This window comes from Oncorhynchus tshawytscha, linkage group LG03, assembly GCF_018296145.1.
Source record: "Oncorhynchus tshawytscha isolate Ot180627B linkage group LG03, Otsh_v2.0, whole genome shotgun sequence".
Taxonomy (NCBI): Eukaryota; Metazoa; Chordata; class Actinopteri; order Salmoniformes; family Salmonidae; genus Oncorhynchus; species Oncorhynchus tshawytscha.
The window spans coordinates 42239233-42256970 of NC_056431.1; the positions used below are offsets into that span (position 1 = coordinate 42239233).

A 17738-nucleotide genomic window follows, 5' to 3' on the forward strand; every position below is an offset into this window, starting at 1 on the left:
AAACGGTTGTTTTATTAAAAAGTTGAATGTTATGGTCTGTCCTTGTAGTCTATGTAGCAATGTCACATAGATAATTTAATAAACATTTTGACAAAGCCCAAAATAGGCCTATTTTGTTTGCAAAAATGTATAATATCCCAAGTAATCGAAATCTAACGTCTGTTTGAATATTCTAAATACCGTGTCAATCCCTACTGTGGGTTGATTGATGCCAGCTCCTCATTAAAAGGGCTGTGATACTGTTAGCCCTATACACTAGGGCTGTGGGTCGACAGTATTATAGGATGGGCTATCGACCTCCACGGAGGGCCCAGTGAGAGAGGAGTAAAGGAGAGCACAGACAAAGGGGCAAACTAGCACTACCGACATATTAATACCATTGGGCCTGTACTACACAGCACGGAGAATCTCTACTATAGAGGCTATAGAGACTAGTACATGCATCAGCACTCTAGTCCAGTGATTCATTTAACATGTGCCAGAGAAGCATAATTTGCTGGGGCTGTGACCTGCAGAAGTTGTTTAGGTGCTCCGGTATTTCTGCGATATAACCAGCACGGCATAGAACTAACTCATAGCTTTTATATTTGATGCTTGGATTCTGTGTCATTAATCAAAGTTTCTTGTTCGGCAGGTTGTGAGAGGCTTGATGGCGTTGAATAACGAGCACGCTGTGCAAATTGATGGCCAAGACACTCTGTGGGGAGAAACCGGTACGCTTTCTCTCAATTTTTCTTATTTTCTTGTTCATTTTTTTTCTCTCAATTTTTTTTCAAATATGTTGTTTTCTTTGTGTAATATCAGTGTTTCTACAGTGGCATTACTGAAATTGTATACGCTTGTCCAATGTTCTGGATTTTATCTCCTTCCAGTAACATAACACTTTCTTTTTGCAGGATGTAGTTGTTCACATTTAGCCAAATATCTGTTCATTTTTATTTTTTACTGCCTGTCTAATTTTCCCTGTCCTCTTCCCTTAATGGGGCAATCTGTAGTTGCTACATCCATCTTTGGACTTATAAATGAATGATATGTACCCATTGATTCTTAACTTATTAATGCCTCGGAAGTTTAGTTCAACTGCCGTACCCCATCAGAACCCAAAATATAAGCTTGTTTTGTTAAATTCATGTTTTAAGTATCCATATATTTCTGTTATTATGGTGCTACTGTATCACTCTGTTATTGTTATACCTGCGTGGTAGTCTCACTGTTGATGGACCTGGCATGAGTACAATGGCAACCATAAACTGGAACCTAGTCATTGTGTCATTTTAAGTTAACATTGGTAGCAGAGGGTGGCTAATAACTACAATGTGCCACCTCGCTTCGATGAGAAGAGGTCGTATGAAAGTTGGAAAAATGTACTTGGAATCTGGGCACGGATTACTAATCTGGATGAGAAAAAGCAAGCACTTGCGGTGGTATTATCACTCGAGGGAAGAGCGAGAGATACAACACTGGAAATATCCATTGAGGATTTGAACAAGGATGACGGTATGGGAACTTTGATCAGAGCACTGGATTCTGTGTGTCTTAAAGAAGAGAAAGGCCGTGCCTACGAGGCATATTCAAACTTTGACAGTTTTACTATAGACATTTCAGTTGCAATAACGGACTACATAATTGATTTCGAACAGAGGTATAATAGGATGTGAAAGTACGACATGGTTCTCCTGGATGCAGTGTTAGCTTTCAAGTTGATTTATTTTTGTTAAACTTTTATTTAAATAGGCAAGTCAGTTAAGAACAAATTCTTATTTACAATGACAGCCTACCCCAGCCTACCTGCTGGGCCAATTGTGCGCCGCCCTATGGGAGTCACAAATCAAATCAAACGCTTACTTACAAGCCCTTAACCAACAGTGAAGTTCAAGAAGAGTTAAGAAAATATTCATCAAATAGACTAAAATAAAAAATAATAATAAAAAGTAACACAATAAGAATAACAATAACGAGGCTATATACAGGGGGTTTTGAGTCAGTGTGCGGGGGTACAGGCTAGGAGTGATGCATAGATAATAAACACCGATTAGCAGCAGTGTACAAAAGCGGGGGGTGGAGGGGGTCGATGTAAATAGTCCGGTGGTGATTTTATTAATCGTTCAGCAGTCTTATGGCTTGGGGGTATAAGCTGTTGAGGAACCTTTTGGTCCTAGACTTGGTGCTCCGGTACCGCTTGCCGTGCGATAGCAGAGAAAACAGTCTATAACTGGAGTCTTATTATATAGATCCTGGATGGCAGGAAGTTTGGCTGCAGTGATGTACTGGGCCATATGCACTACCCTCTGTAGTGCCTTATGGTCAGATGCAGAGCAGTTTCCATACCAGGTGGTGATGATGAATGTGATGATGGCGCCGGTGGGTAGGGCTGCCGTCTTACTGGCCCTCAACCAATCATGCTATTTTGTTTGTTTTTTCGCGTTGTTCGTAACTTGTTTTGTACATAATGTTGCTGCTACCGTCTCCTATGACCGAAAAGAGCTTCTAAACATCAGAACTGGGATTGTTCACCTCAAACTGGACGAAGAGTTTTTCTTCAATGAGTCGGATGCCAGGGATATGCTGTTGACACCCGACCAAGCCCCGATCCCCGTAATTCGCTAGAGAAGGAAACAGAGTTTCCGAGGCAAAAGATCAGGGTGCCTTGTGAGGACCAGGTCGACGACTGGCTAATCTGCCCTTACCCTTTGTTCTGCTATCTAACATTCAATTGCTAGAAAATAAATGGGACGAACTGAAAACATGTATATCCTACCAATGGGACATTAAAAACTAATATTTTATGCTTCACCGAGTCGTGGATGAACATCGACATTAAGAACACGGAGCTGGCGGGTTATACACTCTATCGGCAAGACAGAACAGCAGCCTCTGGTAAGATACGGGGCAGGGGCCTATGCATTTATGTAAACAACAGTTGGTGCACGATATCTAAGGAAGTCTCAAAGTTTTGAGACTCTTGCCTGAGGTGGAGTATCTTATGATAAGCTGAAGACCTCACTATTTTCCCGGAGAGTTTTCATCTGTTTTTTTCATAGCTGTCTACATACCACCACAGAGCGAGGTAGGAAACAAAACCGCACTAAATGAGCTGTATTCCGCCATAAGAAAACAGGAAAACGCTCATCCAGAGGCGGCGTTCCTAGTGGCCGGGTTACTTTAATGCAGGGAAACTCAAATCAGTTTTATTGAATTTCTTTCAACATGTGAAATGTGCAACCAGAGGTTGAAAAACATTCTAGACCACCTCTACTCCACCCCCAGTACAAAGCTCTCCCTCACCCTCCATTTGGCAAATCTGACCATAACTCTATCCTCCTGATTCCTGCTTACAAGCAAAAATTAAAGCAGGAAGCACCAGTGACTCGGTCAGTAAAAAAGTGGTCAGATGAAGCAGATGCTAAACTACAGAACTATTTTGCTAGCACAGACTGGAATATGTTCCTCGATTCTTCCGATGGCATTGAGGAGTACACCACATCAGTCACTGGCTTTATCATTAAGTGCATACCCCAACCAGAAGCCATGGATTACAGGCAACATTCACACTGAGCTAAAGGGTAGAGCTGCCACTTTCAAGAAGCGGGACTCTAACCCGGAAGCTTATAAGGAATCCCACTATGCCCTCCTACGAACCATCAAACAGGAAACACGTCAATACAGGACTAAGATCAAATCGTACTACACTGGCTCCGATGCTCGTCGGATGTGGCAGAGCGTGCAAACTATTACAGACTACAAAGGGAAGCACAGCCAAGAGCTGCCCAGTGACACGAGCCTACCAGACGAGCTAAATAACTTATATGCTCGCTTCAAGGCAAGCAACACTGAAACATGCATATGAGAGCATCAACTGTTCCGGATGACTGTGTGATCACCCTCTCCGCAGCCAATGTGAGTAAGACCTTTAAACAGATCAACATTCACAAGGCCGCAGGGCCAGACAAATTACCAGGATGTGTACTCCGAGCATGCGCTGACCAACTGGCAAGGAGATCAAAATGTGCAATCTGTCAAAGCACTTACCATTAGTTTATAGACTGTCCTCATAAGAATGATTGAGTAACAGAGGAAAATGTAAACACAGAGATAGAGCAGTGTAACATTACACTGATTGACACACCAAGCAACAGAGCTTTCAAATTTGGAAATGGAAGAATCTTCCAATCGACCAAGAGGCAAGATACCAGCAAAAATTGGTCAGACGAAGTGTCACATTGAAACAGACGTGGTCCCTGCAGATATCCCCTTACTATTAAGCAAAGCTTCCCTCAAGAAGGCAGGGGCTGTACTAGACATAAAAAATGACAAGGCAGTGATTTTTAAATAACCCTGAACTTACTACCTCATCCCAGTATTGTGTAAACATTTTAGACAAGACATCACACAGTGTACATGTAAAAAATGAGATTATAACGGACACAGAGCACATGGAGATTCTTACAGTCACAGAGAACATGAACACAGAGGAAAAACACAAAGTATTGTTAAAACTTCAGAAACAGTTTGGACATGCTACAGTTGACAGACTTCAGAAAGTACTCAGCAGTTCTGGGAATATAATAGTATTTACATTTTACGGCAGCGAGTTAACAGTTGTGAGACATGCCAGAAATACAGCAAACCTAAGCCCAGACCAGCTGTTGGTTTGCCACTGGCTTCCAAGTACAATGAAACAGTGTCTGTAGATCAACATGAGTTAAGACCAAGTGTGTGGTACCTTCACGTCATTGACCACTTCACACCCTTCAGTGGAGGAAGCGTTGTGAATACAAAGAAACCCAGTCAAATCGTCAAGCACTTCATTCATTCCTGGATAAGTGTGCATGGCCCGCTCCAGAGGTTGTACAGTGACAATGGAGGAGAATTCAATAATAATGAAAGTAAAGACAACTGCTGCATACAGTCCATGGAGCAATGGACTTCTGGAGAGACATAATCAAACACTCACAGAGATTATGCTAAAAGTGAAGAAAGACAATGGATGTGACTGGAAAACAGCCCTAGATTGGGCTTTGATGGCAAAAAAATGAAATGCACAATGTTCATGGCTACAGCCCGTACCAACTAGTGTTCGGGAAGAACTCTAATCTTCCTCTGTACCAGTGGTGGTAAAAGGAAATATACCTTCAAATATAATGACTCAAGTAAAAGTGAAAGTCACCCATTAAAATACTACTTGAGTAAAAGTCTAAAAGTACTTGTTTTTAAAAATGCTTAAGTATCAAAAGTAAATGTAATCACTAAAATATACTTGAACAAAAGTAAAAGTATAAATCATTTCACATTCCTTATATTAAGCAAACCAGACGGCACAATTTTCATGTTTTTTTTAATTGAATGATAGCCAGGGGCACATTTCAACATAATTTACAAACAAAGCATTTGTGTTTAGTGAGTCTGCCAGATCAGAGGCAATAGGGATGACCAGGGATGTTCAATGTCCTGTCCTGCTAAGTATTCAGAATGTAACTAGTACTTTTGGGTGTCAGGGAAAATGTAAGGAGTAAAAAGTACATTATTTTCTTTTGGAATGTAGTGGAGTAAAAGTTGGCAAAAATATAAATAATTAAGTACAGATACCCCAAAAAACTACTTAAGTAGTACTTTAAAGTATTTTTACTGAAGTACTTTACACCACTGCTTTGTACTGGTTGACAAGCAAGCCACCAGCACTAGAAGGGACCAGTGTGAGTGCATGGGTGGGACGGCACCTTTCAGTAGTACAAGCAGTGAGAAAAGCGTTCACTGAAGCAGGTTGTTGAGAGAGAAGTCACAGGGCTCTGCATAAACAGTTTCAATCCACCGATGAGTGTACTACAAACGAGTTGACTATCAAGAGTGGAAAGGACCTCGAGTAGTCATTGGCCAAGATGGTGTGGTGATATTTGTGAGGAACGGAGGCACCATTGACAGGGTGTATCACTCAAGATTTTTCAAACACTCCACAAATTTCTTGTTAATAAACTATAGTTTTGGCAAGTCGGTTATAGTTTTGGCAAGTCGGTTAGGACATCTACTGTGTGCATGACACAAGTAATTTTTCCAACAATTGTTTACAGACATATTATTTCACTTATAATTAACTGTATCACAATTCCAGTGGGTCAGAAGTTTACACACACTAAGTTGACTGTGCCTTTAAGCAGCTTGGAAAATTCCAGAAAATTATGTCACGGCTTTAGAAGCTTCTGATAGGCTAACTGACATCATTTGCGTCAATTGAGGGTGTACCTGGCGATGTATTTCATGGCCTACCTTCAAATCTTTGCTTGACATCATGGGAAAATCAAAAGAAATCAGCCAAGACCTCAGAAAATAAATTGTAGACCTCCACAAGTCTGGTTCATCCTTGGGAGCAATTTCCAAACGCCTGAAGGTGCCACGTTCATCTGTACAAACAATAGTACACAAGTATAAACACCATGGGATCACGCAGCCATCATACTGCTCAGGAAGGAGACATGTTCTGTCTCCTAGAGATGAACGTACTTTGGTTCAAAAAGTGCAAAAAAATCCCAGAACAACAGCAAAAGACCTTGTGAAGATGCTGGAGGAAACAGGTACAAAGTATCTATATCCACAGTAAAACGAGTCCTATATCGACAACACCTGAAAGGCCGCTCAGCAAGGAAGAAGCCACTGCTCCAAAATCGCCAGAAAAAAGCCAGACTACGGTTTGCAACTGCACATAGGGACAAAAATCGTACTTTTTGGAGAAATGTCCTCTGGTCTGATAAAACAAAAACAGAACTGTTTGGCCATAATGACCATCGTTATGTTTGGAGGAAAAATGGGGAGGCTTACAAGCCGAAGAACACCATCCCAACCGTGAAGCACGGGGGTGGCAGCATCATGTTGTGGGGGTGCTTTGCTGCAGGTGGGACTGGTGCACTTCACAAATAGATGTAATCATGAGGACGGAAAATTACGTGGATATAGTCAAGCAACATCTCAAGACATCAGTCAGGAAGTTAAAGCTTAGTCGCAAATGGGTCTTCCAAATGGACAATGACCCCAACCATACTTCCAAAGTTGTGGCAAAATGACTTAAGGACAGCAACGTCAAGGTATATTGGAGTGGCCATCACAAAGCCCTGACCTCCATCCTATCAAAAATGTGTGGGCTGAACTGAAAAGGTCTGTGCGAGCAAGGAGGCATACAAACCTGACTCAGTCACACAAGCTCTGTCAGCAGGAATGGGCCAAAATTCACCCAACTTATTGTGGGAAGCCTGTGGAAGGCTACCCAAAACGTTTGACCCAAGTTAAACAATTTAAAGGCAATGCTACCAAATACTAATTGAGTGTGTGTAAACTTCTGACCCACTGGGAATGTGATGGAATAAATAATTCTCTACTATTATTTTGACATTTCACATTCTTAAAATAAAGTGGTGATCCTAATTGACCTTAGACAGGGGATTTTTACTTGGATTAAATGTCAGGAATTGTGGAAAACTGAGTGTAACTGTATTTGGCTAAGGTGTATGTAAATGTCCGACTTCAACTGTTCATGGATAGAGAAAGTGGACGAGTAGCAAAAGCCAAAGGAAAACACCAGAACTGGTACAACTTGCAGTACTCTGAACGAGCTACACTTTCTGGTACAACAGAGTCAGCTGACCTGTCACTTGTAGATAATCTCAGAATTGAACCAATGAAAAAATCGAGAAAAACAGAATGACATCCAAAATGATGATTTACTTGAAATAAAATACATGTCATTTGACTCAGCTAAACTAGAGGAGCTCAGTAATTGGAGGAAAATTTGAGTGTTTGAGGAAATCCAAGACATTGGCCAAAATGTATCTCAACAAGGTGGGTGTATACCCTTAAAGAATCCTTAACTGGATTAGAAGCAAAAGCTTGGCTAGAGGTTTTGAGGAACTGGCTGCTAAACAACTCCCAAAAGACTCACCGACATGACCGACATGCGCCTCAGAGTCACTCAGATTGCTGATGACAGTGATCTGCCAGAGAAAATGGAAACATCAATTCTGAAATTTTGCAGGGAACAGAGCTGTCAAGTGACATTCACGTCCGACCTCCGCCTGAAGCTAAGAGCGAATGAACACTGGAAACTAAAAAAGTGTATGTATGTCTTGGAAGATGCATCACTTTTCTGTTACAACAAAGTCAAGGCAACAATGCTGAGTACAGGTGGAAAAAAGTCACAAGTGAATCCTGCAGTCTTCTATTGGCTTGATCAAGACTACAATGTGACTGTACTTGCCTGTCATGTTGATGACTTCATCTGGGGTGGCCCACAAACCTTTGCTACAACTGTGATTCCACACCTCAAAGCTGTTTTCCAGGTCGGCCGTGAGGAGCATGATCATTTTTGTTATGTTGGCATAGAGTTTATTACCGTTGAAGGAACAATACTGACTCAACAGGAAAGCTATGTCAATAATCTTCAACCCATCCACATGGATTCTTCAAGAGCCGTAGAAAATAATTCCCCTCTCTGTGGAATTGAAGCTGATCGATTGAGGTCAAAGATAGGTCATATTCTATGGGTTGCTAGACAGAGTTGACCTGATGTAATGTTGGATGGCTGCAACCTGGCATCAAACACAAAACACACCACTGTACACTGTACATTCACTGTACATTCATACGTGAACTGAAATCACGACTTGTGACTAAAGTTTCAGCATGTTGTAAAAGATGACTCTCTGAAACTAGTTGTCTTCAGTGATGCTTCGCTAGGGAACCTTACAGATGGAGGCACACAAGGTGGACATCTAATCGTGTTAATGGGTGAAGGCAGTCAAAAAGGATCAGAAGGGTTGTCTGAAACACACTTGCTGGGGAAACCCTTGCTCTTGCGGATGGAATTGACAACGCCATCTTTCTGCCAACTCTGTTCTCAGAGCTTACCACTGGTGAGACAAAATGGCACATTCTACCTGTAGTTTGTGTCACTGACAACTACTCCATAGATGATGCTGTCAAGTCAACCAAGTCTGTCACAGAGAAAATACTTTGTCTTGAGATTAGCAGCATCAAGGAACTTATTCAAGCACAGAGAATCCAGGGGATTCTGTGGTCGGCCACAAAGGGACAGCTTGCTGACTGTCTGACTAAAAAGGGAGGATCCGGTCTTGTGGCAGCTTGAGTAATAGAAATAAAATCTTTGTCACACAACCCATTTGTAATGGGTAACTTAAATAATACTTGGGACATTTAATTATTTGATTTGTCTTTAAAGAAAAGTGGGAGATTGTTAAATTCATGTTTTACGTATCCCTATATTTCTGTTATTACAGTGCTAATGTATCACTCTGTTATTGTTTTACCTGTGTGGTAGTCTCACTGTTGATGGACCTGGCATGAGTACAATGGCAACCATGCATTGTGGAAATACGGTTTAGTAAACTTGGTTAAACTGGAACCTAGTCATTGTGTTATTTTAAGTTAACAGTTTAACTCTATTTGTAAAACAAAGTAAATGTAAACCAATTGTATAGCTTCAAAACATGGTTAAAACTATCATTTAGATGTCATGGACTGTCAATGAATTTGAGAGTGGTTGCATTTCTCCAGCCCCATCCCTTAGATTTGTACCGAAACAGTGGCCGTGAGAACTTAGTTTCCACTTAGCGGAAAGACGCTTTAAAAGTGTCCCTGCTTTGGTCATTTGGTCCTTTATCTGGATGGAGAGCCATCAGGCCATCCTGTGGTGCTTACTGAGTGAATTTCTACTTTAGAGCAGAATTACCGCCATCGCTCCCAGCAAGAGCAGTCTAAGCACTAAGTCATCAGTGTAATACATTGTCCATTTAGGTCATGTCAAGCCGTTTGCCCTCATGTTTTGTCCTGTGTTTCTACCATTATCACACACCTACTCATATGTTCTTCTTACTGGAAGTGTCGCCAGAGCTTCAGTTTCGACCTGAAACGAACCTTTGATCATAAAGCACTGCGGAGAATTATTACAGGGGGTGAAAAAGACATGAGTTGTTAATGACCAGTCAAAGCAATTTAAGATTGATCCTGTAAATGGTGCAGGAAGCCAAATGGAGCCGGGAACAAAAGTCTAAAAGTATGAGTCCAAAGTGGCACCCTATTTCCTACATAGCTCTACGTTTGACCAGAGCCCTATGGGTCCTGTTCTATATTCGTACATTTTTTAGGGAATAGGGTGCCATTTTGCACGCACCCTAAAATCATGGGTCTGTTGTAATTTCTTTGAGTCACCAGGGTTGTCATATAAATGCTGAACAAAACAAATGTGTCTGTGGGGAGCATTGTGTTTTGATATAAATCAAAGATGAGGCCCCTGGGTATGGAAGTATTCAAATTGGGATGGGTTTTAAACATTTGCCACAATAACAGTACCCCCATGCTGATAAACATTACCACTTACCAGTACCATCACTATTCGTGTTGGTACAGCATCTCTGTGTACTGAATGAGGAAACACATCTCTTAAGGGTATTCTTTGACTCAGTCCCAAATGGCACCCTACCTGAGTCCCAAATGGCACCCTATCCCTTTAACAGTGCACTACTTTTGACTAGGGCCCATAGGGAATAGAGTGCCATTTGGAATGTAGACAACACCAAGACAGGTTTTTAGAAATGATTATTGTTGTTTTTGTTATCATCATTGCCTCTTGTGGAAAGCTGCACACTGGAGATAAACATAGACAGAGTGGAGATAACTGACTCCAGCATTCTCTTATCTGTGGTAGTCTGTTAAAAAATTGGAGTACACCAGCACAGACAGGGATCTGTGTGTGTCTGTCTATCAGATGTCTCTCAGACTTTTTCACAGTAGCAGAACTTCGCTTGTTTGGCCCAACATGAAAGAAACCCATTGTATATGATCATGATGACCAACTGTTGCTTAGAAAGCCTAGTGATCTAGACCAGAACTGCAATGAAATGGGACAGAAGTTCCCAACTCCTCATCATTTGTGCAGGTCATTTCATATGTATGGTTTAGAGCACACAATCTAACGGTGAGAGAGAATGTGAACAATAGTCTCTCTGTGGTCTCAGTAGAATGTCAGCCTGGTGCAGCCTAGCAGTAACAAATGGTTCTGATGTACACAACCAGTCAAAAGTTTTATAACACCTACTCATTCAAGGGTTTTTCTTTATTTTTACTATGTTCTACATTGTAGAATAATAGTGAAGACATCAAAACTATGAAATAACACAAATGGAATCATGTAGTAACCAAAAAAGTGTTAAACACATCAAAATATATTTTATATTTGAGATTCTTCAAATAGCCAACCTTTGCCTTGATGACAGCTTTGCACACTTTTGGCATTAGGACTAGGAGAGAGAGAGGATGGCTCTGATGTCAGACAGCCTATAAGGACTAGGAGAGAGAGAGGATGGCTCTGATGTCAGACAGCCTATAAGGACTAGGAGAGAGAGAGGATGGCTCTGATGTCGGACAGCCTATTAGGACTAGGAGAGGGAGAGGATGGCTCTGATGTAGCCCAGCCCATTAGGACTAGGAGAGAGAGGATGGCTCTGATGTCAGACAGCCTATAAGGACTAGGAGAGAGAGAGGATGGCTCTGATGTCGGACATCCTATTAGGACTAGGAGAGGGAGAGGATGGCTCTGATGTAGCCCAGCCCATTAGGACTAGGAGAGAGAGAGTTTGGCTCTGATGTAGGACGACCTATTAGGACTAGGAGAGAGAGAGGATGGCTCTGATGTAGGACAGCCTATTAGGACTAGGAGAGGGAGAGGATGGCTCTGATGTCGGACAGCCTATTAGGACTAGGAGAGGGAGATGATGGCTCTGATGTAGGTCAGCCCATTAGGACTAGGAGAGAGAGAGGATGGCTCTGATGTAGGTCAGCCCATTAGGACTAGGAGAGAGCGGATATCTCTGTTCCAAGTGACACCCTTTTCCCTATATAGTGCACTACTTTTGACCAGGGCCGCTGTATTCTCATTAGTGCTACTTCTGTCAACTGGTGCTACTTCTGCAAATACATTTCGTAGCAAAAAGTGCTGAAGGGCTTTGGGGCTTATTACATCCTAGAGACAAAGATATCCATTCGAAATGGGCCTTCATCTCTGGAAACGGCTGCTTTCCATCTTAGTGCCGCATGTTCTTATGGCTGAGAAATGGGCCGCAGTGTTATTTTAGATTTGGATGATAACGTTTATATTTTTGAATCAAAACCTGTTGCTTCAAGTTTTGCACTTTGTTACATCATCACACTGCTGCATACCAACATTTATGTTCCAACCCCCACCACCTACTTTGTTTTAGAGAAGGATAGAGGCCTACTTTATTTTTACTTCGTTAGACGGTAGTGCAAATCAAATCATATTTGTCACATGCTTTGTAAACAACAGGTGTAGACTGACAGTGAAATGCTTACTTACGCTGTTACTGTAGTCTATACCTGTTGTTTACGAAGCATGTGACAAATATGATTTGATTTGCACTACCGTTTTGATTTTCAAGAGGTATAGGACAAAATACAAATTTATCACAAGTAGTAGGCAGATGTGTATGGGTCCCTTTAAACAGATTTACACACAAGCCTTGGCTGGTTCCTGTAGACATGACCATTACTATGAATAATAGTAGTCATGCTTGCCTTCATTCTCAAAGTCATCCGGTATGTGCCACCTGCTGTAAATGTGATCTAATATTTCCCTCTGAGCTCTATGTATTTACCTAGTGGATGTTAAATCATAGCCACGTTCCTCCTTTCAACTCCCATTCATTACGGGCTAATGCAATAGCAGGTTGCAGGTGGCCGAATGGCGCCGGGCACAACACCAGCGACCTGAGACACGCTCCAACACCCACCTCAGCCGCTTAATGAACACATTTTGAAAGCCCTTTGCACCCACCTGGCACTAGGCTCATTCAAAGCAACACTTTGTATTTGAGCAGATATGCAAATATGAATTCTTTTGTGCACTGTGGTGCTTTAAACTAATTGAATATATGTATTTTAGCAAACATAAAGAGGGTACGCTTCTCTGCACTTCTCCTGACCCCTTAGGAGAACGATTCAAATGGTTGTATTCAATGCCTCTTTACAGGTGGGATTGGGTTGTAATTCAATGGAGAGCCATCACAGCTATAGAAAAGAGCATCAATACTTACAGGTCGTGGATACGGTATAGACAGCAAAACATTTTAGGTCTTAGAAATACTGAGTCAATATCACAGTTAGACTTCCCCTTCATATTTATTAATTAATTAATTTAGGGTTTATTAACCCAATCTGGAGGCCTGTATGGCGATATGGGAGAAAACTCAGTGAGACACAAATACCCCCGGTGAAATATCCTCCCGGAAATTGACATTTATTGCTGCAGCTCTGAACAAATTCTCTCAGTTAACGACCTGTCTGAGAAATATAATTTCATATGTGAAAGAAATATGCTCTCTTTTATTTTCAGGTTTTCTACTCCGCTAGCCAGCACCTCGCCTAAATAGGTGTGCGTTTCTTTTTCTTCTATATGTGAAAGAAATAACATCTTTATGCAAATAGGCCCATTGCACTTTGTTTGGATAGAGAGAGATTCGATCACGGCTCCGTGTTGGCAAAAAATAAACAACAAATTCCCTCCTGACTGTTTTACTTCTAGGAATGACAAAAGGTCATTTAGCCCTCTCTGTAAAGCAGCTTTCTGATATATGTGAATAAGTCGGCAGCAGTACAAAAGGTAAGAGGAAAGACATATAGACACGGTGAGGTATAATGTTTGTGATCACGTGGCATATATCTCAAGTTACAAGAGAAGAGCTATTCTGAAGTTATGGTTTCTGTAGAAAATTGCAAATGGGGGTTGTTTTCCATCCGTAAAAGAGAACGTTTGTTTACATTATATATCACATATATCAAAAATGAATAATGCAGCGACAAAGTCAGGCGGTAGCCCTGACATTTTCTACATTACTTAGTAAAACGATGAGATCAACTTCTCATTGTCATGAAATACACAGTAGAGACATTGAGTGTAGTACCGTATATCATTTTTTTTTATCCACTGTAATTATGCCAAGAATCTTTTATTTTTTAGAAAATCTTCCACGTTCACAGGCTGTGCTTAATATATGTGGTGTTTAGTTGTTTGTGTTATAAGTGTTTGGTTGTGTTTCATTATTTACAGCTGGGAGGACGTATGCCAGGCTGACATGTCACACAGTAGTTTCTCTGCTGGTGGAGTGAACTTGTAATGATCTAGACCTACATAGAAATAGACTGAAACTCCCATGCTGCCACAGTCAGGATGTAGGTCTTCATGTGATGGATATCGTATGTCGCTGTGGTGTCCTTGACCGACTGATACAGATGTCATGCTACAGCTGGCACCCTGCTTCTCCAGTTAGCCTTGCAATGGTCTCCATCTAAACCTTCAGAATCAGCTGTTTCATAAATGATTAGCTACTAGTGCATGTCTACAAACTGTGCACCTTGACACAGGACACTGTAAAGTCATGGCCTCTCTGGTATTCTGGACTGTGTATGTCCCAAATGGCACCCTATTACCTATATACAGTGGGGCAAAAAAGTATTTAGTCAGCCACCAATTGTGCAAGTTCTCCCACTTAAAAAGATGAGAGAGGCCTGTAATTTTCATCATAGGTACACTTCAACTATGGCAGACAAATTTAGGGGGGAAAATCCAGAAAATCACATTGTAGGATTTTTTATGAATTTATTTGCAAATTATGGTGGAAAATAAGTATTTGGTCACCTACAAACAAGCAAGATTTCTGGCTCTCACAGACATGTAACTTCTTCTTTAAGAGGCTCCTCGTTACCTGTATTAATGGCACCTGGTTGAACTTGTTATCAGTATAAAAGACACCTGTCCACAACCTCAAACAGTCACACTCCAAACTCCACTATGGCCAAGACCAAAGAGCTGTCAATGGACACCAGAAACAAAATTGTAGACCTGCACCAGGCTGGGAAGACTGAATCTGCAATAGGTAAGCAGCTTGGTTTGAAGAAATTATCAGCAATTATTAGGAAATGGAAGACATACAAGACCACTGATAATCTCCCTCGATCTGGGGCTCCACGCAAGATCTCACCCCGTGGGGTCAAAATGATCACAAGAACGGTGAGCAAAAATCCCAGAACCACACTGGGGGACCTAGTGAATGACCTGCAGAGAGCTGGGACCAAAGTAACAAAGCCTACCATCAGCAAGGGCATTGAAGATGAAACGTGGCTGGGTCTTTCAGCATGACAATGATCCCAAACACACCGCCCGGGCAACAAAGGAGTGGCTTCGTAAGAAGCATTTCAAGGTCCTGGAGTGGCCTAGCCAGTCTCCAGATCTCAACCCCATAGAAAATCTTTGGAGGGAGTTGAAAGTCCTTGTTGCCTAGCAACAGCCCCAAAACATCCCTGCTCTAGAGGATATCTGCATGGAGGAATGGGCCAAAATACCAGCAACAGTGTGTGAAAACCTTGTGAAGACTTACAGAAAACGTTTGACCTCTGTCATTGCCAACAAAGGGTATATAACAAAGTATTGAGATAAACTTTTGTTATTGACCAAATACTTATTTTCCACCATAATTTGCAAATAAATTCATTAAAAATCCTACAATGTGATTTTCTGGATTTTTTTTCTCATTTTGTCTGTCATAGTTGAAGTGTACCTAAGATGAAAATTACAGGCCTCTCTCATCTTTTTAAGTGGGAGAACTTGCACAATTGGTGGCTGACTAAATACTTTTTTGCCCCACTGTAGTTCACTACTTTTGACCAGGTCCTATAGGGTTCTTCTCAAAAGTAATGCACTATCCAGGGAATATATATATGTATGCTGCAATTAGTTGGTTGTAATTTTGGGTAGAACAGATATTTCCAGGTATTTTTGTTCAATGCATGTGTGACGTAATTCCACCAGTCCTATTTATGATATAATTTATATAAATTAGTATATTTGAGTTTAACTATAATATTTGTTGTAATATTTGTTCTGTCTTTTCAGGTGGAAATTACAACCAACTTTCTATGGCTTGTTTTAAAAATAGCGATATTTTGGAGATTTCATTATCAAATAACCGAAATGAGAGGTTGTAATCTGAATAAAGGGGGAAAGGCCATTCCTGAACATGGGGTGAGACATTCTTACTAATCTGCTAGAGAACCAGTTTGGATTATTGAGAGGTTTCTAATATTGAATCATTTCTGCCCTCTGAATTCATGTGTATTATATAAATAGGCCTGTTTAATTTTGTCTGGCTTGCCATTCCAAATAAATATTTTTTTACATCTAATTTTAAAAAACAAGTTGCAAGGCCAATAGGTAAACAGGCATGTGACTAAAGAGTTAATCAGGGTGATTTTTCCCCCTTTCCATGGTAGCAAGATCTTATCTATTTTTGCTAACTTTCTATTACTGGCCCAACGCTCTAACCACTAGGCTACCTGCCGTCTCAAATAAATACAGAGTATGTCCACTTCACCGTCAGACCATTCTATTGGTAAACTACACGGTAATCCCCCAAACATTTTTAAGTGATCCAACACGAATATTTATCATCATTTGGTTGTAATCCAGAGAGGTTAGAAAAAGTATCTAGATAAGTATCTAGATCCTCTATGAGGCAGTGGAGGGATCCAAGTTGTGGATTTAAACGAAAACATGAATCATCAGCGTACAATGACACCTTTGTTTTTAAGCCCTGGATTTCTAGCACATTGATATTATTGTTGGATCTGACTCTAATAGCTAACATTTCAATGGCCATAATAAGTAGATATGTCGATAGTGAACAACCTTGTTTACTCCTGTTGACAGTTTATACTTTCTGAGAAGTAGCCACTATTTACTATTTTACACCTAGGGTTACTTTACATAACTTTAACCCATTGTATAAGAGATTCTCCAGAATTGAAATATTCCTGCCATTTATATATCAATTTGAGTCGTACTTTATCAAAAGCCTTTTCAAAGTAGGCTATGAATACCAGGCCTGGTTTCCCAGATTTTTCATAGTGTTCTATTATTTACAGGTTTGGTTTGCGTATCAGACTGTGATTTACAGTCCCACCTCCCCTAAGGACAGCGGTGTTGGTGGGCCGGAGAGGCAGATTAGGAGGAAATACAAGGTTGATTGGCTTATTACAGAACATACCTGGCTCTGAAAAAAGGAGGGAAGGAAAGAGAGAGGGAGGGAATGGGCGCAGTAAAGAGTAATGTTTGTGAGATCAAAGAGAGACATAAAATGTATTGAATTGTACTTAGAAGATCAGAGAGGAATGCCACTGGGTCTCCTATAGGGTTTGAAAGTAGTATGCCGACAGAGACCACTGTTAGTCATTCCTTAACATTCCACTACAGATAAGTGTACATCAGAATCGTGTCTAAAATCACAGATCAAAAAACAAATGCGTCTCTGAAAGAGTCAATCATTAGAACAATCAATTATTTCATCCTCTGGGCTTTTGAGTTTTTACTCATGAAGCCAGCTGATCTCAAATCCGTTTTGACTGATGCTGCCCCATAGAGATTTGTACTGTGTTGTAGTCTGGAGGTGTCTGTCTGCTCTGAAGAGATATGCTAGTGGATCAGATGAAGGGTGTGGTCGGCTGAGACAGGCTCGTAATGGAACAGCCCTCCGCTCACACTCACATCCAGATGGATGATGTCACTCAGACAGAGACAGTGGCTCTGGGTCTTGAATCTTCCTGAGGTGAATCAGAAAGCACCACTATTCTCTCTCTCCCTCACTCTGTGGTCTCTGAGGATTTATTTGTTT

At 41.0% G+C, this 17738-nt stretch overlaps 1 protein-coding gene across 4 annotated transcripts in view; it reads left to right on the top strand.

Annotated features, from left to right (window-relative positions):
* The window catches only part of LOC112235851 (protein TANC1), a 266252-nt gene that overhangs the window by 239012 nt on the left and 9502 nt on the right, over window positions 1-17738 (top strand). For all 4 annotated transcript variants that reach the window (XM_042316348.1, XM_024404398.2, XM_024404414.2 and 1 more), the window contains one exon: window positions 635-713. In XM_042316348.1, the coding sequence (XP_042172282.1) occupies window positions 635-713 (79 nt within the window). The remainder of the gene's footprint in view (window positions 1-634; window positions 714-17738) is intronic.